The following is a 25,442-nucleotide window of genomic DNA, read 5'->3' as shown; positions in this document are numbered from 1 at the left end:
TCATTGATATTAAAACTGTTCTGGTTTCCTCCTGTGAGATCATTTGTTTTTTAAATTGGTTCGTTGAAACATCAATTGTTCCATGACCCAATTGGAAACTGGCAGTGGGAAGACAGCTCGTCAACAGTGCGTTAGGATCGGTGATGGAATGCCTGGCACATGGGGAGGTTATGGTTGAATGAGTTAGCCCAGTCGCCATGTCACACCAGGATAACGGTCTACTTTGCCGACTGGCCCGCTGCAGACTACAGGAGGTCAGTGCTGAGGGACGCACTGAAGCTCGGTGCGGCCAATGCCTAGGCTCTCTGGGGGAGGGCCACAGTCTAGGGTCCTTCCGCTGCCAACGCTGCAGTTGTACAGGGCCCTAGTGAGACCGCACCTGGAGTACTGTGTGCAGTTTTGGTCTCCAAATTTGAGGAAGGATATTCTTGCTATTGAGGGCGTGCAGCGTAGGTTTACTAGGTTAATTCCCGGAATGGCGGGACTGTCATATGTTGAAAGACTGGAGCGACTAGGCTTGTATACACTGGAATTTAGAAGGATGAGAGGAGATCTTATCGAAACGTATAAGATTATTAAGGGGTTGGACACGTTAGAGGCAGGAAACATGTTCCCAATGTTGGGGGAGTCCAGAACAAGAGGCCACAGTTTAAGAATAAGGGATAGGCCATTTAGAACTGAGATGAGGAAAAACTTTTTCAGTCAGAGAGTTGTGAATCTGTGGAATTCTCTGCCTCAGAAGGCAGTGGAGGCCAATTCTCTGAATGCATTCAAGAGAGAGCTGGATAGAGCTCTTAAGGATAGTGGAGTCAGGGGGTATGGGGAGAAGGCAGGAACGGGGTACTGATTGAGAATGATCAGCCATGATCACATTGAATGGTGGTGCTGGCTTGAAGGGCCGAATGGCCTCCTCCTGCACCTATTGTCTATTGTCTATAACACATGGGGGGGAGGGGGGGGCAGGGTGTGGTGGAGACGCCCTTCAAAATAAAGGGAAGGGATTCCACGCCAGTGGGCCACATGAGTGACATGGATGGGGGGGTAATTTTGTGTAATTGGTGTATTGAATATCTATATACTAAAACTCTCGTTTGTTTGTTTGTTTGTTCCTGAACTACAGCCGAAACGGTGCACGATGGCACGACAATTCTAGGCCCACCTTACTCACCGTCGTCCCTTTGGTGCTAATGGAAGAAGTTTCATTGAAGTCGGTGTTATATTTTTAAAGTTATTCACATTTTAAAGTTTAAATCTATCTCCTAGTGAGGGAGGGAGGGAGGGAGGGAAGGAGGGGGGGAGGGAAGGAGGGAGGGAGGGAGGGAGGGAGGGAGGGAGGGAAGGAGGGAGGGAGGGAGGGAGGGAAAGAGGGAGGGAGAGAGGGAGGGAAGGAGGGAGGGAGGGAGGGAAGGAGGGAGGGAGGGAGGGAAGGAGAGAGGGAGGGAGGGAGGGAGGGAAGGAGGGAGGGAGGGAGGGAGGGAGGGAGGGGGGTGGAGAGTGGGGGAAGGAGAGAGGGGGAGGAGGGAGGATAAGGGGTGTTGAGGGGGATGAAGTGGGGGGGAGGGGGAACAGGAAGGGTAGGGGGAGGTGGAAGAGGGGAGGGGGAAGGGGAGGGGGAGAGGGGAGGGGGAGGGGGAGGGGGAGGGGGAGAGGGGAGGGGGAGGGGTGGAGGAGAGGGTGCTGCACCAATGCAGGAGAGGTTTGGGCCCAATGGGTCCATTGGTCCGGTATGTTTTAAATATGTGTATAGCCTCCGAGAAAGTTGGATGGAGTTTTGGAAGGAACATGTTTTGCATATATTTATTTCTTGAATAAAGTATTTTTTGAAGAGGATGCTACCAATCCGTGTCTGATGAAGGGTCTCGACCTGAAATGTCGCCCATTTCTTTTCTCCAGCGATGCTGCCTGACCCGCTGAGTTACCCCAGCACTTTGTGTCCATTAGTTCATACGTCCTAGGAGCGGAATAAGGCCACTCGGCCCATCAGGCCTACTCCGCCATTCAATCGTGGCTGATCTATCTCTCCCTCCTGACCCCATTCTCCTCTCTTCTCCCCATAACCCCTGACACCCGCACTGATCAAGAATCTGTCAATCTCTGCCTTAAAAATATCCATTGACTTGGCCTCCACAGCCGTCTGTGGCAAAGAATCCCACAGATTCACCACCCTCTGACTAGAGAAATTCCTCCTCATCGTTCTAAAGGAACGTCCTTTACTTCTGCGGCTCTGGCCTCTGGTCCGAGACTATCCCACCAGTGGAAACATCCTCTCCACATCCACTCTATCCCCTTTCATTATACAGTAAAGATTCACTATACGGTAAAGATTCACTATACCTTTCACTATATGGTAAAGATTCCTTGAGGTTTCCCCCCCCCATCCTTCTGAACTCCAGTGAGTACACTGGAATTTAGAAGGATGAGGGGGGATCTTATTGAAACATATAAGATAATTAGGGGATTGGACACATTAGAGGCAGAAAACATGTTCCCAATGTTGGGGGAGTCCAGAACAAGGGGGCCACAGTTTAAGAATAAGGGGTAGGCCATTTAGAACGGAGATGAGGAAGAACTTTTTCAGTCAGAGAGTGGTGAAGGTGTGGAATTCTCGGCCTCAGAAGGCAGTGGAGGCCAGTTCGTTGGATGCTTTCAAGAGAGAGCTGGATAGAGCTCTTAAGGATAGCGGAGTGAGGGGGTATGGGGAGAAGGCAGGAACGGGGTACTGATTGAGAGTGATCAGCCATGATCGCATTGAATGGCGGTGCTGGCTCGAAGGGCTGAATAGCCTACTCCTGCACCTATTGTCTATTGTCTACAGACCCAGTGCCATCAAACAGATTGGTTATCATGTTTTTCTCAGAAGTCTTGCTCAGAACTTTGGATACCTATTGTGAAAAGTTCCATAAACAATGATTTCCCCTCCCCATTTGCGATGGTGTTTAGTCTGTCTTGCATGCAGAGGCAGTGAAGCACGATGTGTGACTGTCCCACTTGGCCTCATGTTGGCCATTGGCACTTGGCTGTTCCGAGCAACGTTCTGATTCTTGCCAATTCTGCCTCAAAACTTTGCAAGTGCCTTTGAAGTCCCAGACTGACCTTTGGTTCAGAGCGCTGATTAACAAGGCAGCTCATGCTCGTTAATGAAATAGTTTCGAGCATTATTTGTAGGATCACCCCAGCTGTTAATTTTGTTTTGCATGTTCAGCCCGAATGGCCAGACACTTTGGATAGACTCAAAATGCTGGAATACCTCAGCGGGTCAAGGGGCGTCTGTGGCGAAAATGAATAAGTGGAAATGGAATGCCTGATCCAATAGACAATAGACAATAGGTGCAGGAGGAGGCCATTCGGCCCTTCGAGCCAGCACCACCATTCAATGTGATCATGGCTGATCATTCTCAATCAGTACCCCGTTCCTGCCTTCTCCCCATACCCCCTGACTCCGCTATCCTTAAGAGCTCTATCCAGCTCTCCCTTGAATGCATTCAGAGAATTGGCCTCCACTGCCTTCTGAGACTATCCATCTTTTTCTCTTAACCCCAACCTCCTGCCTCTTCCCCCGAACCCCTGTCAAGATCTAAGCACCAATTTGTACACCTGCTTGTTCCCCCTCTACATTTGTAACTGATCCAGACCCCAGCTGAAGGTTGTGTGGTGGTCGGCCAAGCATGTCACACCAGGAACTGTGCTGAAACCGGAGCGGAGTGTTAAATCATGAGTGGAATAGATCGGGTAGATGCACAGAGTCTCTTGCCCAGAGTAGGCGAATCGAGGACCAGAGGACACAGGTTTCAGGTGAAGGGGAAAAGATTTAAAAGGAATCTGAGGGGTAACCTTTTCACACAAAGGGTGGTGGGTGTATGGAACGAGCTGCCAGAGGAGGTAGTTGAGGAAGGGACTATCCCAATGTTTAAGAAACAATTAGACAGGTACATTATCTACCTTATTGGAGACCCTATCTATCTCATCGGAGATCCTATCAACCTCACTAGAGATCATATATACCTCATTGGAGACCCTATCTATCTCATTGGAGATCCTATCTTTCTCATTGGAGATCCTATCTTTCTCATTGGAGATCCTATCTTTCTCATTGGAGATCCTATCTATCTCATTGGAGATCCTATCTTTCTCATTGGAGATCCTATCTACCTCATTGGAGATCCTATCTACCTCATTGGAGATCCTATCTACCTCATTGGAGATCCTATCTACCTCATTGGAGATCCTATCTACCTCATTGGTGACCCTATCTACCATTGGAGATCCTATCTACCTCATTGGAGATCCTATCTACCTCATTGGTGACCCTATCTACCTCAATGGAGACCCCATCTACCATTGGAGAATCCTTTCCATCTCAGATAGACACAGAATGCTGGAGTTACTCAGCGGGACAGGCAGCATCTCTTGAGAGAAGGAATGGGTGACGTTTGGGGTCGAGACCCTTCTTCAGACTCATCAGGGGAAAGGCTCATTGAAGACCCCATCGACCTCATTGGGGACCCTATCAACCTCTTTGGAGACCCTTGAACTATCTTTGATCGAACGTTACTGGCTTTATCTTGCACTTAATGTTATTCACGGGATTCTGTTTCTCAGGTATCTGTACACTGCGGACGGCTCGATTGTGATTGTGTATTATCTATGGGGCTTGAGGCACTGAGTTTATTCCATTGGGTTTCTGCTTATGTAAATCATGGACTCGCTTCAAAGAAATTGGCAGAGGTTCATGTAATATCCGTTCTCTACATTAATCTCATAGTGCAATTAATTACTCCACAGCACTGTATGTATCAAAATGTTTTTACAGACGAGAAGGAAAATGCTTGCTAATTCAACAGAAACACAGCAAATGGAAAAGTTAGACCAAAGGAAATGAATTGAGTCACATCAAAGCATAGTTCCTTAAAACAACCTCTTTGGTTCCTTTTTTTTTCATCTCTAGTGATAGTCGTAGAGTGATAGAGTGATACTGTGTGGAAACAGGCCCTTCGGCCCAACTTACCCACGCCGCCCAACATGTCCCAGCTACACTAGTCCCACCTGCCTGCGTTTGATCCATATCCCTCCAAACCTGTCCTATCCATGTACCTGTCTAACTGTTTCTTAAACGTTGGGATAGTCCCTTCCTCAACTACCTCCTCTGGCAGCTCGTTCCATACACCCACCACCCTTTGTGTGAAAATGTTACCCCTCAGATTCCTATTAAATCTTTTCCCCTTCACCTTAAACCTATGTCCTCTGGTCCTCGATTCCCCTACTCTGGGCAAGAGACACTGTGCATCAACCCGAGCTTTTCCTCTCATGGTTTTACACACCTCTATAAGATCTCCCCTCATCCTCCTGCGCTCCAAGGAATAGAGTCCCAGCCTACTCAACCTCTCCCTGTAGCTCACACCCTCTAGTCCTGGCAACATCTTCGTAAATCTTTTCTGGACCCTTTCCAGCTTGACAATATCTTTCCTATAACATGGAGCCCAGATCAGAACACATTACTCTAAATGCGAGCTCACCAATGTCTTATACAACTGCAACATGACCTCCCAACTTCTATACTCAACAATGGCCAACGTGCCAATAGTCTTTTTTACCACTCATGTTAACACTGTTGATGTTGACTCTTATTGCATATGGGCCAGCATGCATCTGTTTGCCCATCAGATCGGCAATCCTGCATGGGTGCTTGCCGTTATGTGGCCTGGGTACCTGGCACAGTAGGTAGTCCTCCCACCTTGAAGTCAGAAAGTTGCAGTGGCACGGTGGCGCAGCGGTAGAGTTGCTGCCTCACAGCGCCAGAGACTCGGGTTCAATCCTGACTACAGGTGCTTGCCTGTACGGAGTTTGCACGTTCTTTAGATTTTTTAGATTTAGAGATACAGCGCGGAAACAGGCCCTTCGGCCCACCGAGTCCGCGCCGCCCAGCGATCCCCGCACATTAACACTATCCTACACCCACTAGGGACAATTTTTACATTTACCCAGTCAATTAACCTACATACCTGTACGTCTTTGGAGCGTGGGAGGAAACCGAAGATCTCGGAGAAAACCCACGCAGGTCACGGGGAGAACGTACAAACTCCGTACAGACAGCGCCCGTAGTCAGGATCGAACCTGAGTCTCCGGTGCTGCATTCGCTGTAAGGCAGCAACTCTACCGCTGCGCCACCGTGCCGCTCGAGACCTGCGTGGGTTTTCTCCTGGATTTCCGGTTTCCTCCCACACTCCAAAGATGTGCAGGTTTGTAGGTTTATTGGTTTGGTATGATCGTAAATTGTCCCTCGTGTGTGTGGGATAGTGTTAGCGTGCGGGGATCGCTGGTCGGCGCGAGCTCGGTGGGCCGAAGGGAACTGTTTGCTCGCTGTGTCTCTAAACTAAAGCTCTAAACGAAGTTGTAGGTTTGTGTCCTGCCCTGGAGACTGAAACAAACAATATCAACGGCTAGGGTTGCCAACTTCCTCACTCCCAAATACGGGACAAAGGGTGACGTCACCGCCCCGCGCCCCACGTGACCTCACCCAACCAGCGGCCCACCTGACCTCACCCAACCAGCGGCCACGTGCTCCCGCTCCACCAATGGCGGCCACTTCCCCAATACAGTCTTGGAAACACCCAAATTTCCAAGGCAATTTTGCCCCTCAATCAAACTCCTTCTGGTTGGTCTGATTTGCTATCTGTCTCAGATCAGCTTGCAAAAAAATGGCTGTCATGGTCTCTACCTCAAACAGTGGGGGATTGCATTGTGGTTCATTATGTACATGGAAGTCTTACTTTCTTTTTAAGCGTGCAATAGTGAAACCCAGAGGTTTAAACAAGAAAAGAAAGCCTGGCTTGCTTCCTCTTTGTTCATTTTTTGCCTTGCCTCAAATGAAATCAGCTAACATGATCTTTACCAGACGCCAAGCTTGGAATTTTCCTTCACCCACATAATCAACATGTGATCAACACCGAAACGTCACCCACTCTCCAGATATGCTGCCTGACCCACTGAGTTACTCCAGCTTTTTGTGTCTATCTTCGGCGTAAACCAGAATCTGCGGTTTAGTTTAGTTTAGCTTAGATATACAGCGCGGAAACAGGCCCTTCAGCCCACTGAGTCCGCGCCGACCAGCGATCCCCGCACACTAACGCTATCCTACACACACTAGGGACAACTTGCAATTATACCGAGCCAATTAACCTGCATGTGGGAGGAAACCGGAGATGCCGGAGAAAACCCACGCAGGTCACGGGGAGAACGTACAAACTCCGTACAGACGGCGCCCGTAGTCAGGATTGGTGTTTGGCGCTGTGAGGCAGCAACTCTACCGCTGAGCGACCATGCCGACTTTACTGGTCACATGATCACTGACTGATGGGCAAACATTTCATAACATTCATATGCAGCAGCAAAAGAGAGATTTTAATTTCCAGAACATAACTCGTGGCTTAAAGACACTCCAAAAATCTTCATAGTTAACAGACTGTTCTTCAGACTGCAACTTTCAAGGTAACTGTAGGATTGTAGGATGTAGGAATTGGAGGAAGCACTTTTCTCAATTAGCAAGGGTGTCAAAGGACTCGGTGAGAAGGAATGAGAATGTGGTTGAGAGGGAAAAATAGATTTGGGCGGCACGGTGGCGCAGTGGTAGAGTTGCTGAGACCCGGAATCAATCCTGACCACGGGCGCTGTCTGTGCAGAGTTTGTACGTTCTCCCCGTGACCTGCGTGGGTTTTCTCTGAGAGCTCCGGTTTCCTCCCACACTCCAAAGACGTACAGGTTTGTAGATTAATTGGCTTGGCATGATTGTAAATGGTCCCCAGTGTGTGTAGGATAGTGTAAGTGTGCGGGGATCGCTGGTCGGCATGGACTCGGTGGGCCGAAGGGCCTGTTTCCGCGCTGTATCTCTAAACTAAACTAAGCTAAACTAAGCTAAGCTATGATTGAATGGCAGTAAATGGGCTGAATGGCCTAATTCTGTCCCTATGTCTTATGGTACAATGTGAAATATTGCGTATGGAAATATTTCACAATGAGCAATGTGACAATTAACTCATAATTTGATTTAGCAATATCAACTGGATAAAATACCAGGATGAAATCCTCTACTCTTTAAATGTTGGTGTGGCCCCATTATAATGTCTCAGCTGTGTTGCACAACTTTGAAGTCAAGAGTCCAGATTACACAGTGACCAAAGAAGTTCCTTGCTGATGGATTCAAAGCAACATCTATACACTAAAACTCTCGTTTGTTTGTTTGTTTGTTCCTGAACTACAGCCAAAACGGTACACGATAGCGCGACAATTTTAGGCCCACCTTACTCACCGTCGTCCCTTTGGTGCTAATGGAAGAAGTTTCATTGAAATCGGTGTTGTATTTTTAAAGTTATTCACATTTTAAAGTTTAAGTCTATCTCCTAGGGAGGGAGGTGGTGGAGGGAGGGGGGAGGGGAGGGGGAGGAGGAGGGGAGGGTAAGGGGGGAGATGGAGGGAGGGGGGAGATGGAGGGAAGGGGGAGAGGGAGGGAGAGGAGAGGGGGGGAGGGGGGGAGGGGTGGAGGGAGGGAGGAGAGGGTGCTGCACCAATGCAGGAGAGGTTTGGGCCCAACGAGTCCACTTGGTCTTAGCTGAACAGAAATGCAAAGTCATGTCACAGGAACTCAAACGTCAGAAGTCATGTTCAGTAGACAATAGACAATAGGTGCAGGAGGAGGCCATTCGGCCCTTCGAGCCAGCACCACCATACAATGTGATCATGGCTGATCATTCTCAATCAGTACCCCGTTCCTGCCTTCTCCCCATACCCCCTGACTCCGCTATCCTTAAGAGCTCTATCTAGCTCTCTCTTGAATGCATTCAGAGAATTGGCCTCCACTGTCTTCTGAGGCAGAGAATTCCACAGATTTACAACTCTCTGGCTGAAAAAGTTTTTCCTCATCTCTGTTCTAAATGGCCTACCCCTTATTCTTAAACTGTGGCCCCTTGTTCTGGACTCCCCCAACATTGGGAACATGTTTCCTGCCTCCAACGTGTCCAACCCCTTAATAATCTTATATGTTTCAATAAGATCCCCTCTCATCCTTCTAAATTCCAGTGTATACAAGCCTAGTCGCTCCAGTCTCTCAACATACGACAGTCCCGCCATTCCGGGAATTAACCTAGTAAACCTATGCTGCACGCCCTCAATAGCAAGAATATCCTTCCTCAAATTTGGAGCCCAAAACTGCACCCAGTACTCCAGGTGCGGTCTCACTAGGGCCCTGTACAACTGCAGAAGGACCTCTTTGCTCCTATACTCAACTCCCCTTGTTATGAAGGCCAACATTCCATTGGCTTTCTTCACTGCCTGCTGTACCTGCATGCTTCCTTTCAGTGACTGATGCACTAGGACACCCAGATGTCGTTGTACGTCCCCTTTTCCTAACTTGACACCATTCAGGTAATAATCTGCCTTCCTGCTATTCTTACCACCAAAGTGGATAACCTCACACACAAAGGGTGACGTCACCGCCCCGCGCCCCACGTGGCCGAACCCAGCCAACGGCCACGCGCTCCCGCTCCACCAATGCCGGCCGGCATTGGTGGAGCAGGAGCACGTGGCCGCTGGCTGGGTGAGGCCACGTGGGGCGCGGGGCGGTGACATCATCCTTTGTCCCTTATTTGGGAGTGAGGAAGTGAGGAAGTGAGGAAGACGGGACAAACTAATTTAGCCCAAAATATGGGATGTCCTGGCTAATACGGGACAGTTGGCAACCCTAAACAGCTGAACAGTTCAGAGGATGTGTAACTGGGAAGTGGTAAACGAGGACAGAGGAGGGAGGGAGGAAAAGGCTCGTTACCACAACTGCAGGTTATAGGCAGTAATTCTAGTTCTGCCAGTTGGCAACAGTACTTGTAAAGTGCAGATACAAAATGGCGACCATAGAAGTTCTGTTCAGGAGGCTATCAACCACTATCTTATCGGGAGTGTACAAAATCATGAGAGGAACAGATTGGGTAGATCCCAACAGAAGGTGACGTCACCGCCCCGCGCCCCACGTGACCTCACCCAGCCAGCGGCCACGTGCTCCCGCTCCACCAATGGCGGCCGCCATTGGTGGAGCGGGAGCACGTGGCCGCTGGCTGGGTGAGGTCACGTGGGGCGCGGGGCGGTGACGTCACCTTGTCCCCTATTTGGGAGCGAGGAAGTTGGCAACCCTATGCCTGACCCGTTGAGTTACTCCAGCTTTTTGTGTCTATCTTCGGTTTGAAGGAAATGACTTTCAATTTTCTAAGCGACCAAGTAAAATGGAGCATTCATTCATCACTCTGATATCCACATATGTCTTCAAACGGGATCATTTAAGAACAGAAAAACTGAAGCAGGAATGGGCCATTTAGCCCCTTGGGACTGTTCTTTCCTTCAGTAAGATCAGGGTTGATCTACCACATCAACTCCACTCCATCTTTTTTTAATTTATTTACACAGCGTGGAAACAGGCCCGTCGGCCCACCAGGTCCGCGCGACCAGCGATCCCCGCACACTAGCACTGTCCTACACACACGAGGGACAATTTTACATTTGTACCAAGACAACGAACCTACGAACCTGTAGGTCTTTGGAGCGTTGGAGGAAACCGGAGATCTCGGAGAAAACGCACGCAGGTCACGGGGAGAACGTACAAACTCCGTACAGACAGGGCCCGTAGTCAGGATCGAACCCGGGTCCCTGGCGCCGTGAGGCAGCAACTCTACCGCTGCGCCGCTCCAGACACTTTGATAACACAGTGACCAAATGGTCAGTATTCGACACAAAATGCTGGAGTAACTCAGCGGGACAGGCTGAAGAGAAGTTTCGGGTACAGCCCCTTCTTCAGTCAGTCTTGCCTGTGCATCCAGCCCGCCCGTGGGTGGAGATAGGCCGGATGGTGAAGATCGAACGATTAAATTACTTTGTGGTTGTGCTGGGAAAATGGCGAGATGACTCTGTCAGACTTAAATGACTCAGTATCCCGAGACTACCACTTCTATTTTTAGACACTCCAGCCAGGGAAGTTGAGCAGAGATCTAGAAAGCACAGATTTCAGATGACGGGAGACATTTAAAAGGAAATCTGGGGGGGACTTTTTTTCACACAGAAGGTGGTGAATATTTGGAACAAGCTGCCAGAGGAGGTGGTGGGGGCGGGTGTTATTACATTGTTTGAAAGGTCAGATTCATGGTTAGAAAAAAGTGTGGACAATAGACAATAGACAATAGACATTAGGTGCAGGAGGAGGCCATTCGACCCTTCGAGCCAGCACCTCCATTCAATGTGATCATGGCTGATCATTCTCAATCAGTACCCCGTTCCTGCCTTCTCCCCATACCCCCTCACTCCGCTATCCTTAAGAGCTCTATCCAGCTCTCTCTTGAAAGCATCCAACGAACTGGCCTCCACTGCCTTCTGAGGCAGAGAATTCCACACCTTCACCACTCTCTGACTGAAAAAGTTCTTCCTCATCTCAGTTCTAAATGGCCTACCCCTTATTCTTAAACTGTGTGGCCCCTTGTTCTGGACTCCCCCAACATTGGGAACATGTTTCCTGCCTCTAATGTGTCCAATCCCCTAATTATCTTATATGTTTCAATAAGATCCCCCCTCATCCTTCTAGGCCAGGCAGCATCTGCAGTTCCTTGTATCTACCTTGTCCATCCTCACCATCCAGGGTCACAGATGCTCCTGCCAAGCCAAGTAACAATTCTCCCAGTTTCGTGCACCATACTTAACGCTGACAGCGTGGTCTCCTCTACATTGCCACAACCCAAATCCAGATTTGATGACCGCTTTGCACAGTAGCTCTAGTTAAGCTGCAAGGGAGACCTCAAGCTTCCTCTCCCCTATCTCTTTCATTTGCCGTTCTGCTCAGCTGCTAATCACCTGCACTGTTCCAAAGGTGCATAATGTAACAGAAACCGCATCTCATCTTCCATCTAAGCGCACACGACAGTATGTTTGCAGACCACAGCGCAGGAGTGACTTTATCGAGGTGTATAAAATCATGAGGGGTAACTTTTTCACCAGAACGAGCTGCTAGAGGAGGCCGTTGAGGCTGGGACTATCCCAATGTTTAAGAAACAGCTAGGCAAGGTACATGGACAGGACAGGTTTGGAGGGATATGGGCCATGTGCGGGCAGGTGGGACTAGTGTAACTGGGACATGTTGGCCGGTGTGGGAACTTTAAATCCATCTAATGATATAATAATAATAATAATAATAATGCATTTTATTTATATAGCGCTTTTCATATACTCAAAGACGCTTTACAGAGATTTTGAGAACATAGGGAAATGAATAAATAGATAAATAAGTAAATAAATAAATGAACAGAGAAAGGAGACAGTAGGTGAGGTGACCTTCAGTGGTTGAAGGCAGTACTGAACAGGTGAGACTTTAGTGATGTTTTGAATGTGGTGAGTGTGGAGGAGTCTCTAACGGTTTGGGGTAGTGAGTTCCACTACCTCAATATAGCATTGAAATAAAGAATCGGCCAGTTTTGTACTGAATGGTGAAGCAGGTTTTTACGCCTGAATGGTCTACCATGTTTTTCTGGGCCTCCAAAGCATTGTGAGATAAAACATACACTTGCTTAGAGTTTAGGAGGATGAGGGGGGACCTCAATGAAATGTGAAAGGCCTGGATAGAGTGGATGTGGAGAGGATGTTTCCACTAGTGGGAGAGACCAGGACCAGAGGTCACAGCCTCAGAATTAAAGAACGTTACTTTAGGAAAGAGATGAGGAGGAATTTCTTTAGTCAGAGGGTGGTGAATCTGTGGAATTCATTGCCGCAGAATGCTGTGGAGGCCAGTGGGTAGTCCATAGAGCTCAGAACACAGCTACCAGTCTTAGAGGGCATCTACAACACACGATGCCTCAGAAAAGCCACCAGCATCCACAAAGACTCTTCACACCCCTGCAACAGTCTGTTCGAACTTCTACCATCGGGCAGACGATACAAGGCCTTCTACGCCCGCACCTCCAGACTCAGGAACAGCTTCATCCCCAGGGCCATAGCTGCTATGAACCGGTCCTGCTGAGCCGGATGGTCACATCGCACAGCGAACCGGCACAGATCTACTTGCACTTTATTCTGTTTTAAAACTGTTTCTAATTTGTTTCATTGGGTTGTTTAAATGAATACTGACTAGCTAATTAATTTATTGCATCATATGGGAGGCGCATTCCCAATCTCGTTGTACCCCTGTACAATGACAATAAAGATATATTGTATTGTATTGTGTTGTATTGTATTGTCAATGGATATTTTTAAGGCAGAGATAGATATATTCTTGATTAGTGCGGGTGTCAGGGGTTATGGGGAGAAGGCAGGAGAATGGGGTTGAGAGGGAGAGGTAGAATAGCCATGATTGAATGGCGGAGTAGACGTGTTGGGCCGAATGGCCTAATTCTGCTCCTATCACTGAAGGTGGCGGCAGCGCTGACGGTGGTGGAGGAAGCTCTGGCGAAGCACAGCCTCCCCGAGCTCTGCGTGGGGTTCAACAGGGGGAAGGACTGCACTGTCCTCGTCCATCTCTTCCACGCTGCCGTCAGCAGGTGGGCGGCGCGGAGCGGAGCGAGGGATCGGCGCGGCGCTCCGTTCTTCCCGCGGCACGGGAGCAAGGGAGGGAGGGAGCACCGTGCTGTGAGAGGGAGGGCGGTGAGGAGGGAACGTTGTTCAAGATGGCCGCGCCGTTGTGTTTGGCTGCCTGTCACTGTATGTTTATTTTTTTTTCCTAATCAGATGTACAGCACTTTGGTCAACGTTTTTAAATGTGCTATACAAATAAAATTGACTTGACTTGACTTGACTTATGAACTTATGATGTTTCACTTTAACTTTTAATGGAAATGTTAAGTAAATCTTTTCTGATTGCACATTGGTTTAACGATCCCCGTGAAGTCACAGTGTATCCCATTTACGTTTCTGGTCTTCGGGTTGATTGCTGTACTTAAGATGTGCACCGATGCTGTAATGGTCTTGATGCGGGAATTCATAATGGAGCAGTAAATGAGATTTAACCTTTACGAGAATCAAGAACATTTAAAGGCACATGCACTAACTCGGGCCAAAGATAATGCAGTTCAGAATGCCAGACGTGAGTGTTGTCAAAACTGGTGTAATCCTCTTTGAATGATTGAGCATCAGGAATCAGGGCTGGTTAGAATGCTGGAGAACATAGAAACATAGAAAATAGGAGCAGGAGGAGGCCATTCGGCCCTTCGAGCCAGCACCCCTCCTGGGCTTGCACAACAAAATGCACAGCAATTAAGCTTCTCTCACTATGGTTGCCAACTTGTTCACTCCCAAATAAGGGACAAAGGGTGACATCACCGCCCCGCGCCCCACGTGACCTCACCCAGCCAACGGCCACGTGCTCCCGCTCCACCAATGGCGGCCGCCAGATTGTACCGCCCAGCCGCGCATCAGGAGGTATTTAAAGTGGTCAATTAGCCTACCACTTGCTAGTCTTTAGGATGTGAGAGGATATTGTGGACAGTTTTGGTCTCCTAATCTGAGGAAAGACATTCTAGCCTTAGAGGGAGTACAGAGAAGGTTCACCAGATTGATCCCTGGGATGGCAGGACTTTCATATGCAGAAAGACTGGATAGACTAGGCTTATACTCGCTGGAATTTAGAAGACTGAGGGGGGATCTTATAGAAACATATAAAATTATTAAGGGGTTGGAGAGGCTAGATGCAGGAAGATTGTTCCCGATGTTGGGGAAGTCCAGAACAAGGGGTCACAGCTTAAGGATAAGGGGGAAGTCTTTTAGGACCGAGATGAGAAAACATTTCTTCACACAGAGAGTGGTGAGTCTGTGGAATTCTCTGCCACAGAAGGTAGTTGAGGCCAGTTCATTGGCTATATTTAAGAGGGAGTTAGATGTGGCCCTTGCGGCGAAAGGGATCAGGGGGTATGGAGAGAAGGCAGGTACAGGTTACTGAGCTGGATGATCAGCCATGATCATATTGAATGGCGGTGCAGGCTCGAAGGGCCGAATGGCCTACTCCTGCACCTATTTTCTATGTTTCTATGTTTCTATCCACACAGAGAACGTGCAAACTCCACATCAACAGTGGCGTAGCGGTAGAGCTGCTGCCTCACAGTTCCAGAGACCCGGGTTCGATCCTGACCACGGGTGCTGTCTGTGCGGAGTGTGTACGTTCTCCCCGTGACCGCGTGGGTAATCTCCCGGCCCCGGGCGGCCGCCATTGGCGGAGCGGGAGCACGTAGGAGCGCCGACTGGGTGAGGTCACGCGGGGCGTGGGGCGGTGACATCACCTCGTCCCTTATTTGGGAGTGAGGAAGTTGGCAACCATAGGCTCGATTAATCTCGGACACCTTAATTGCTGGCACGGCAATCTAACTACTAATCCATCATCTCCACAGTCCACTTTTTAATCTTAATTACTTCACCATGAATGCCTTCTCCTGCGGTTTGGTCAAATAAATTTGATGTTCAAAACTCAAATGCATGTCCAGCTGAGAGCTGGGCGCTGGTATTAAAAGGAAACGTAATTTCCAGGCAGCATTTACAACTCTCTCCATCTGAAGTAACAGGAGTATCTTTTCTAATCAATCATGTCAGGTCGGAATTGGTTTTGCTCAAAAGAGAATATTAACATTTGTTGAAATGCTTCACAATAATTCACTCAATGCCAGCATTTATAGTCCTAGCTGATCCTGTCCACTCCCCTCGTCTCCTCTCTCCCGTCGCACAAACCAACCTCCCTTCCATTTAAAGAGTAGGACAGAACTGCAGATGCCGGTTTAAATCGAAGGTGGACACTAAACGCTGGAGTAACTCAGCGGGACAGGCAGCATCTCTGGAGAGAAGGAAAGGGCGAGGCTTCGGGTCGACGCCCTTCTTCAGACCAGGTCAGAAGCCAGCGCCGCCATTCACCACGATCATGGCTGATCATTCACAATCAGTACCCCGTTCCTGCCCTCTCCCCATACCCCCTGACTCCGCTATCCTTAAGAGCTCTATCTAGCTCTCTCTTGAAAGCATCCAGAGAATCGGCCTCCACTGCCTTCTGGGGCAGAGAATTCCACACATTTACAACTCTCTGAGTGAAAAAGTTTTTCCTCATCTCCGTTCTAAATGGCCTACCCCGTATTCTTAAACTGTGGCCCCTGGTGAGACCTTAGAGCTCTGCTCTGCCTTTCAGTGAGATGATTAATCTTGTTCCTTTGCAGCTCCATCCCCTTAGACCCTGAAGTTCTGTGGAATTCTCTGCCTCAGAAGGCAGTGGAGGCCAATTCTCTGAATGCATTCAAGAGAGAGCTAGATAGAGCTCTTAAGGATAGCGGAGTCAGGGGGGGTATGGGGAGAAGGCAGGAACGGGGTACTGATTGAGAATGATCAGCCATGATCACATTGAATGGCGGTGCTGGCTCGAAGGGCCGAATGGCCTCCTCCTGCACCTATTGTCTATTGTCTAAGTTCTGAGCGCCAGGAACCCAAACAATTGCGGTTTTGAATACACTCAGCGCCAGACTGCCCACAACCTTTTGAAGTGGAGAATTCGCAAAGTTTACATTAAAAAATATCTCAGTGTTGTTTGTGAATGTTCCCACGAATTGAACTTTCTACAGAGAGAAAAATGCTCTCAATACATATATGTCAGTGTAATATAAGTAAATAACTGCAGATGCTGGTACAAATCGAAGGTATTTATTCACAAGATGCTGGAGTAACTCAGCAGGTCAGGCAGCATCTCAGGAGAGAAGGAATGGGTGACGTTTCGGGTCGAGACCCTTCTTCAGACTGAACAGTAAGGCTGATATGAGGGCAGGAAATGGAACCTATTTGGAGTGAGAGAGGCTATTTGAAGAGAGAGAGAGATCAGGGCAGTGGAATTAGCTTGGATTTGATGGTGGCGCAGCGGTAGAGTTGCTGCCTCACAGCTCCAGGGACCCGGGTTCGATCCCGACTGCGGGTGCTGTCTGTACGTTCGTTTGTACGTCCACCGTGGGTTCCCTCCAGGTGCTCCGGTTTCCTCCCACACTCCAGAGACGCACAGTTAATTGGCGTGGGTAGAGATTGTAACTTGTCGCTCGTGTGCGTAGGGTAGTGTTAGTGTGCGGGGATCGCTGGTCGGCGCGGACTCGGTGGGCCGAAGGGCCTGTTTCCGCGCTGTATCTCTAAACTAAACTAAAAAGTAAACTCGGTGAAGACACAGTGGCTTGGTTCACAGTTGGCTGGGGATTGATATAGAGGTGAGTGAAATGTGTGGGCGGGGGAAATTATGACAAAATATTAACTCTTCTAGGAAAACATGCATCAGATGACGTCTTTTGTGTATCTCTAAATCAGATAAGTAGGCCTAAATATCTCACCCCCTCACCACATCGATTGTGATGAATCTGTGGAAATCATTGCCATATAAAGCTGTGGAGGCCAAGCCGATTGATATGAGGCCAAGGCATCGATAGATAGATTCTTGATTAGTGCGGGTGTCGGGAGTTATGGGGAGAAGGCAGGAGAATGGGGTTCGGAGGGAGAGATAGATCAGCCATGATTGAATGGCGGAGTGGACTCGATGGGCCGAATGGCCTAATTCTGCTCCTATGGCTTGTGAAAGTGTGCCATTTCCACCTGGTCTGACGAGGCCTTCATTTCTGGTCGTTGACGTCAAGCCACTTCACGCTGGGATGGAGGGACTGTCATATGAGGAAAGATTGAGAAGACTGGGCTTGCATTCACTGGAGTTTAGAAGGATGAGAGGGGATCTTATAGAGACGTACAAAATCATAAAAGGACTGGACAAGCTAGGTGCAGGAAAAATGTTCCCAATGTTGGGCGAGTCCAGAACCAGGGGGACACACACACAGTCTAAGAACAAAGGGGAGGCCATTTCAAACTGAGGTGAGAAGAAACTTCAAGGTGGCGCAGCGGTAGTGTTGCTGCCTTACAGCGAATGCAGCGCCGGAGATTCAGGTTCGATCCTGACTACGGGCGCCGTCTGTACGGAGTTTGTACGTTCTCCCCGTGACCTGCGTGGGGTTTTCTCCGAGATCTTCGGTTTCCTCCCACACTCCAAAGACGTGCAGGTGTGTAGGTTAATTGACTGGGTAAATGTAAAAAATTGTCCCTAGTGTGTGTAGGATAGTGTTAGTGTGCGGGGATCGTTGGGCGGTGCGGACCCGGTGGGCCGAAGGGCCTATTTCCGCGCTGTATCTCTAAATCTAAATCTAAAAATCTAAAATCTGCCACAGAGGGCAGTGGAGGCCAAATCACTGGATGGATTTAAGAGAGAGTTAGATAGAGCTCTAGGGGCTAGTGGAATCCAGGGATATGAGGAGAAGGCAGGCACGGGTTACTGATTGTGGATGATTAGCCATGATCACAATGAATGGCGGTGCTGGCTCGAAGGGCTGAATGACCTCCTCCTGCACTTATTTTCTATGTTATGCTAAATGAAAGAGACAATGAGCAGGCGATGGCAAAACAGCAATGTGATGCTGAGTGATGAACACAGCTGGACTGTGGAGAGAAATGAAGCTGGTTGCTTGACATAATGCAACAGAAATGCCGCACTTTCCAATCACAAACATTCTGTAAAACGCTGCATCATCCAACAGCTGGATCCCAGGAGGCTATTAATTCGGTTTACGGTCGTTCAGTTTTGCAAACATCCTCGGCCTGCATCAGCTGATGGAAAAGGACACAAGATTCTCGAGCAACTCAGCAGGCCACAGCGTCACAGAGAGTCACAGAGTCTTGCAGCGTGGAAACAGGCCCTTCGGCCCAAATTGCCCACACCGGCCAACATGTCCCACGTTGGTCAGGCAGCAGCCCAGGTCAAGGTGGATAGGCGACGTTTCGGGTCGAGATCCTCCCTCAGACACCCCCAGTCCGAAGATGGTTCTCGACGCGAGACGTCGCCTATCCGTGTTCTACTGACTGACCCACTGAGTTACTCCAGCACTCTGTGCCCCTTTTAGATATTAACCAGCATCTGCAGTTCTTCGCTTCTACGTTCTTCAACAGTTTGAAAGGTGATATAACTTTATTTTAATCAACTAAATATTTCCCTTGAAGCAATGTACGGAGCGAGATTGTTTAAAATCCGAGTAACAATCGGAAAGAATGCTTGCTTTGAAAAGTATTTTGAACGTAGGAAAATTTGACTGAGCTGGATGTTAAGGCAGGCAAGTTCAGTCATAGAGTCACACAGCGTGGAAACAGGCCCATCGACCCAACTTGCCAATGCCGACCAACATACCCCATCTACACTAGTCCCACCTGCCTGTGTTATAGTCCAGGGCCACAGTTTAAGAATAAGGGGTAGGCCATTTAGAACGGAGACGAGGAAAAACTTTTTCAGTCAGAGAGTTGTTGAATCTGTGGAATTCTCTGCCTCAGAAGGCAGTGGGGGCCAATTCTCTGAATGCATTCAAGAGAAAGCTAGATAGAGCTCTTAAGGATAGCGGAGTCAGGGGGTATGGGGAGAGGGCAGGAACGGGGTACTGATTAAGAATGATCAGCCATGATCACATTGAATGGTGGTGCTGGCTCAAAGGGCCAAATGGCCTACTCCTGCACCTATTTTCTATTGTCTATTGGCCCATATCCCTCGAAGCCTATCCTATCCATGTACCTGTCTACATTTTTCTTAAGCTCTGTGAGAGTCCCAGCCTCAACTACCTCCTCCGGCAGCTCGTTCCATACACCCACCACCCTTTGTGTAAAAATGTTTCTCCTCAGGTTCCCCATTAAATCCTTCCCCCCTCACCTTAAGCCTATGGGCTCTGGTTCTCGATTCCCCTACATTTGGCAAAAGACCCGATCTATACCTCTCATGATTTTGTACACCTCTAGAAGATTACTCCTCAACCTCCTGCGCTCCATAGAATAAAGTCCTAGCCTGCTCAACCTCTCCCTATAGCTCAATCCCTCTAGTCCTGACAACATCCTGGTAATCTTCTCTGAATCCTTTCAAGTTTGACAACATCGTTCCGACAACATGGTGATCGAAACTGAACACAATACACGAAATGTGGCCTCACCAAAGTCTTACATGAAAGGCGTGGATAGAGAGGATGTTTCCACTGGTGGGAGAGTCTAGAACTAGAGGTCACAGCCTCATATGTAAAGGATGTTCCTTTAGCAAGGAGATGAGGAGGAATTTCTTTAGTCAGAGGGTGGTGAATCTGTGGAATTCTTTGCCACAGAAGGCTGTGGATGTCAAGTCAATGGATATTTTTAAGGCACACATAGATAGATTCTTGTGTACGAAAATAACTGCAGATGCTGGTACAAATCGAAGGTATCACAAAATGCTGGAGTAACTCAGCGGGTCAGGCAGCATCTTTGGAGAGAAGGAATGGGTGACGTTCTGAAGAAGGGTCTCGACCCGAAACGTCACGCATTCCTTCTCTCCGGAGATACTGCCTGACCCGCTGAGTTACTCCAGCATTTTGTGATTCCTTCGATAGATAGATTCTTGATTAGTGCGGGTGTCAGGGGTTATGGAGAGAAGGCAGGAGAATGGGGGTGGGAAGGAGAGAGAGATCAGCCATGATTGAGTGGCGGAGTAAGCAGACTTGATGGGCCGAATGGCCTCGTTCTGCTCCTATCACTTATGACCTTACGTAACTGTAAGATGACTTCCCTGAGGCGGGATTTAAACAGGATCTTTAAGGAGAGAGGAGGAAAAAGCAGAGGTGTTTAGGGAGGGAGGTGCAGAGTTTAGGATTAGACAGCTGTGGTAGAGCGCTGAAAATTGGAATGTGTACGAGTCCAGATCTAGAGAATTGCTGCCATGTCAAAATGTCATCGAGTCAGTGCAGGGCCTTTTTTAAGCAGCGCATTCCAGATGCTAACAACTGGTACGTAAAAATAAATACAAATCTTACTCAGAACTCCACTGTGCGTATTTGAGAAGTGGCAGGCCATTTATCATGCCTACTCAAAAAAGTAAGTCCGTGAACATCTATCTCATCGAAGGTCAATATCTCAGCCATGGTGGCGCAGCGGTAGAGTTGCTGCCTCACAGCGCCGGAGACCCCGGTTCGATCCCGACTACGGGTGCTGTCCGTACGGAGTTTGCACGTTCTCCCCGTGACCTGCGTGGGTTTTCCCCGAGATCTTCGGGTTTCCTCCCACACTCCAAAGGCGCAGAAGTTTGTAGGTTAATTGGCTTGGTATAAGAAGTAAAATTGTCCCCAGTGTGTGTGTAGGATAGTGTTAATGTGCGGGGATCGCTGGTCGGTGCGGACTCGGTGGGCCGAAGGGCCTGTTTCCGCGCTGTATCTCTAAACTAAACTAAACTAAACTAAAAACCCTTCAGCTCCAAAGTGGACAGTTGACATGTATTTGACGCTGAAAACGCAAGGAACAGAACATACGTTGTGTTGGTAGGCCCCAATAAGGGTTGCCAACTGTCCCGTATTAGCCGGGACATCCCGTATTTTGGGCTAGGTTAGTTTGTCCCGTACGGGACCGCCCTTGTCCCGTATTAGTAGGGTTGCCAACTTCCTCGCTCCCAAATAAGGGACAAAGGGTGATGTCACCGCCCCGCGCCCCCACGTGACCTCACCCAGCCAGCGGCCACGTGCTCCCGCTCCACCAATGGCGGCCGCCATTGGTGGAGCGGGAGCACGTGGCCGCTGGCTGGGTGAGGTCACGTGGGGCGCGTGGCGGTGACGTCACCCTTTGTCCCGTATTTGGGAGCGAGGAAGTTGGCAACCCTATCCACAATTGATAAATTAACATTGATATTTCAAGATTTTTTACAGTGGAAATGATTATATATATATATTTTATAAAAAGAATATTAAGACTCTTTGAAAGCTTGTGAAGAATTTATCTGTCATTTTATTTGCAATTTGTGGAAACTATCTGAAAACTGTCAAACTATATCAGAGATGAGGCATTTTAAACGGGTTCCAAATTTATTTTCAGATCACAGGTCAGGTTGAAAAGGCAATTTGTCACAGAGTCGTGACAACTAGCCTTGACATTAGGATCATTTCTAGGGCATCTTCTCACGTGACATAAATCCATCAAAGACGCTGACACACATTAAACTATCCCGCTCCAGTAAAGGCAACATTCTTTCTTCATAACTTTCATGCCAGCACAGAATTAACTTCAGAGAAAACATATGTAAGCCTCTCTCTGATGAACCATTTCCCCCAACTCAGAGTAGGCCACAATCTTTTCTGCCATTGGAGATATACAACAGAGGTGGAGCAGCGGTAGAGTTGCTGCCTCACAGCGCCGGAGACCCGGGTTCGATCCTGACCACGGGCGCTGTCCGTACAGAGGAGTGACCTGCGAGGGTTTTCTCCGAGATCTTCGGTCTCCTCCCGCACTCCAAAGACTTTTTTAGATTTAGATTTAGAGATACATCGCGGAAACAGGCCCTTCGGCCCACCGAGTCCGATCCCCGCACATCAACACTATCCTACACACACTAGGGACAGTTTTCACATTTACCCAGTCAATTAACCTACAAACCTGCACGTCTTTGGAGTGTGGGAGGAAACCGAAGATCTCGGAGAAAACCCATGCAGGTCACGGGGAGAACGTACAAACTCAGTACAGACGGCGCCCGTAGTCGGGATCGAACCCGGGTCTCCGGCGCTGCATTCGCTGTAAGGCAGCAACTCTACCGCTGCGCCACCGTGACCCGCCCTACAGACATACAGGTCTGTGGGTTAGATGGCTGGGTATAAGTGTGAAATTGCCCCTAGCGTGTGTGTAGGATAGTGTTAGTGTGAGGGGGGTCACTGGTGGTTGGCATGGACTCGGTGGGCTGAAGGGCCTGTTTCCACGCTGTATCTCAAAACTAAACTAAACAAGGCATTCTGCCCACTGAGCCTGTGCTGACCATTAATGTGGAGCAACGCAGAGGGACAGGCAACATCTCTGGAAATGCACTGAACACGTAACCTCTTGATTACTGGACTCAATAGACAATGGACAATAGGTGCAGGAGGAGGCCATTCGGCCCTTCGAGCCAGCACCGCCATTCAATGCGATCATGGCTGATCATTCTCAATCAGTACCCCGTTCCTGCCTTCTCCCCATACACCCTGACTCCGCTATCCTTAAGAGCTCTATCTAGCTCTCTCTTGAATGCATTCAGAGAATTGGCCTCCACTGCCTTCTGAGGCAGAGAATTCCACAGATTCACAACTCTCTGACTGAAAATGTTTTTCCTCATCTCAGTTCTAAAAGGCCTACCCCTTATTCTTAAACTGTGGCCCCTTGTTCTGGACTCCCCCAACATTGGGAACATGTTTCCTGCCTCTAACGTGTCCAACCCCTTAATAATCTTATACGTTTCGATAAGATCTCAGATATGTCTCTAATTGAAAGCTCCACAGATAGACACAAAATGCTGGAGTAACTCAGAGGGTCAGGCAGCATCTCTGGAGAGAAGGAATGGGTGACGTTTCGGGTCCAGACCCAAGAAGAGTTCCTTCTCTCCAGAGATGCTGCCTGTCCCGCTGAGTTACTCCAGCATTTTGTCTCCGTCTTCGGTGTAAAGTAGCACCTGCAGTTCCTGCCTACTACACCTTTAGAAACTCCCACCACGCACCGCTGTCAGTGGAGGTTTTGACGCACAGCGAGAAACAAAGGGTAGCGGGCAGTTTGCAAATGAATTATCCAACCCTTGCGGTCTTTCGTTGGAGAGCACAGCACGGTAGCTTAGCGGTAGAGCTGCTGCCTCACCAAGGGTTCGATCCTGACCTCGGGCGCTGTGTGTGTGTGTGTGCGTGGGGAGTTTGTACGTTCTCTCTGTGACCGCGGGGGTTTCCTCCCCCATCCCCATGTCACCATCATCCAGAATCAGTACCCCGTTCCTGCCTTCTCCCCATACCCCCTTGATAGCTCCAACTCCAGCAGGTTATGCCTATATAATGCTGGATTAGAGGGCCAAAGAGTGATACAGTGTGGAAACAGGACCAACTTGCCCACACCGGCCAACATCCCAGAGAATTGGCCTCCACCGCCTTCTGAGGCAGAGAATTCCACAGATTCACGACTCTCTGACTGAAAAAGTTTTTCCTCATCTCAGTTCTAAATGGCCTACCCCTTATTCTTAAACTGTGTGGCCCCTGGTTCTGGACTCCCCCAACATTGGGAACATGTTTCCTGCCTCTAACGTGTCCAACCCCTTAATAATCTTATACGTTTCGATAAGATCCCCTCTCATCCTTCTAAATTCCAGTGTATACAAGCCTAGTCGCTCCAGTCTTTCAACATTTGAAAGTCCCGCCATTCCGGGAATTAACCTAGTAAACCTACGCTGCACGCCCTCAATAGCAAGGATATCCTTCCTCAACATACACCCACCACCCTTAGTGTCAAAAAGTTCGGTCCACACATCCACCACCCTTAGTATGAAAGAGTTTGGTCCATACATTTACTATCACTTAGTGTGAAAAAGTTACCCCTCGGATTCCAATTAAATTCAGATTCCTTCTGTGAGGAGCCATTTCTTACCGTGAGGGGCAGGGAGCAGATGCTGAAGATGGTTGTCATCATGGCCAGGAGGATCAGGTGGTCCACCTCGACCTCCCTCTGACCCCCGAACACGCTCCTCCTTCTCTTCCGCGAGGACAAGACCGAGCCCCTCCTGGACCTCTGGCCCCTGTGCATCTTGCAGAGGCTGACGATCACCGAGGCGTTGCACAGCAGGACCACCACGATGAGGAAGGCGATGAGGCTGGCGTACAGCAGGGAGAAGGCCACCACCGAGATCTCCTGCGACTCCATCTCCACGAAGCACCAGGTCCCCGGGCAGTACTGCTTGTGTTTGCCGAAGCCAGCGCGGGCAGGGCGCAGAACAGGGCGCTGAATGCGTAGATCGTGGGCAGGGAGGTCTTGGCGTAGCCCCTGTTGATGTGCTGGGAGTAGTAGTAGGGGTAGCTGATGGCCAGGCAACGTTCCACCGCCATGGCGCACAGGATCAGGGTCGGGGCCAGCCCGAAGAAGATCACGGCGCAGGAGAAGAGTTTGCACAGGGAGCGGTCCCCGACCAGGCCGATCATCGACTTCTTCTGGGCGTACTCCACGAACACGATGGGGCTCAGGAAGCAGGTGCCCAGCAGGTCGGTGACGGCCAGGCCAGTCACCAAGATGCAGAAGGCAGACGACTTGACCCGCAGCTCCTTCCTGTGGACGCCCAGGATGACCAGGGCCAGGAGGTTGCCCAGCAAACCCAACACGAAGAGCAGGATGCTGACCAGAGGCTTGCTGCTCGCCACGATCTCCGTCATCTTATCGCAGGTGGTATTCATTGTGGTGGCACCTCAACTCTCTCCTCTCTCCTCACTCACACACTCTCTCTCACACTCTCTCACACACTCACGTACACACTCACTGTCTCACTCTGGCACACACTCACTCCCTCACTCACTCACTCATTTATACACTCACTGTCTCTCTCACTCACACACTCACACACTCACACACTCACA

General features: G+C 49.2%; 1 protein-coding gene across 1 annotated transcript in view; it reads right to left on the bottom strand.

Moving 5' to 3' along the window:
• ptgir (prostaglandin I2 receptor) overlaps window positions 1-25,442 on the bottom strand; it is a 64,214-nt gene that overhangs the window by 38,676 nt on the left and 96 nt on the right. Inside the window, 2 exon segments of the mRNA XM_078430918.1 lie at window positions 24,466-24,794; window positions 24,797-25,442. The exon segment at window positions 24,797-25,442 is cut by the window's right edge and continues 96 nt beyond it. Of these exon segments, the coding sequence (XP_078287044.1) occupies window positions 24,466-24,794; window positions 24,797-25,262 (795 nt within the window). The 5' untranslated portion in view covers window positions 25,263-25,442.

This window comes from Rhinoraja longicauda, chromosome 41, assembly GCF_053455715.1.
Source record: "Rhinoraja longicauda isolate Sanriku21f chromosome 41, sRhiLon1.1, whole genome shotgun sequence".
NCBI classification, from domain to species: Eukaryota; Metazoa; Chordata; class Chondrichthyes; order Rajiformes; family Arhynchobatidae; genus Rhinoraja; species Rhinoraja longicauda.
The sequence above is the reverse complement of the archived record's forward strand: the minus strand, read 5'-3'. Positions and strand labels throughout refer to the sequence as shown.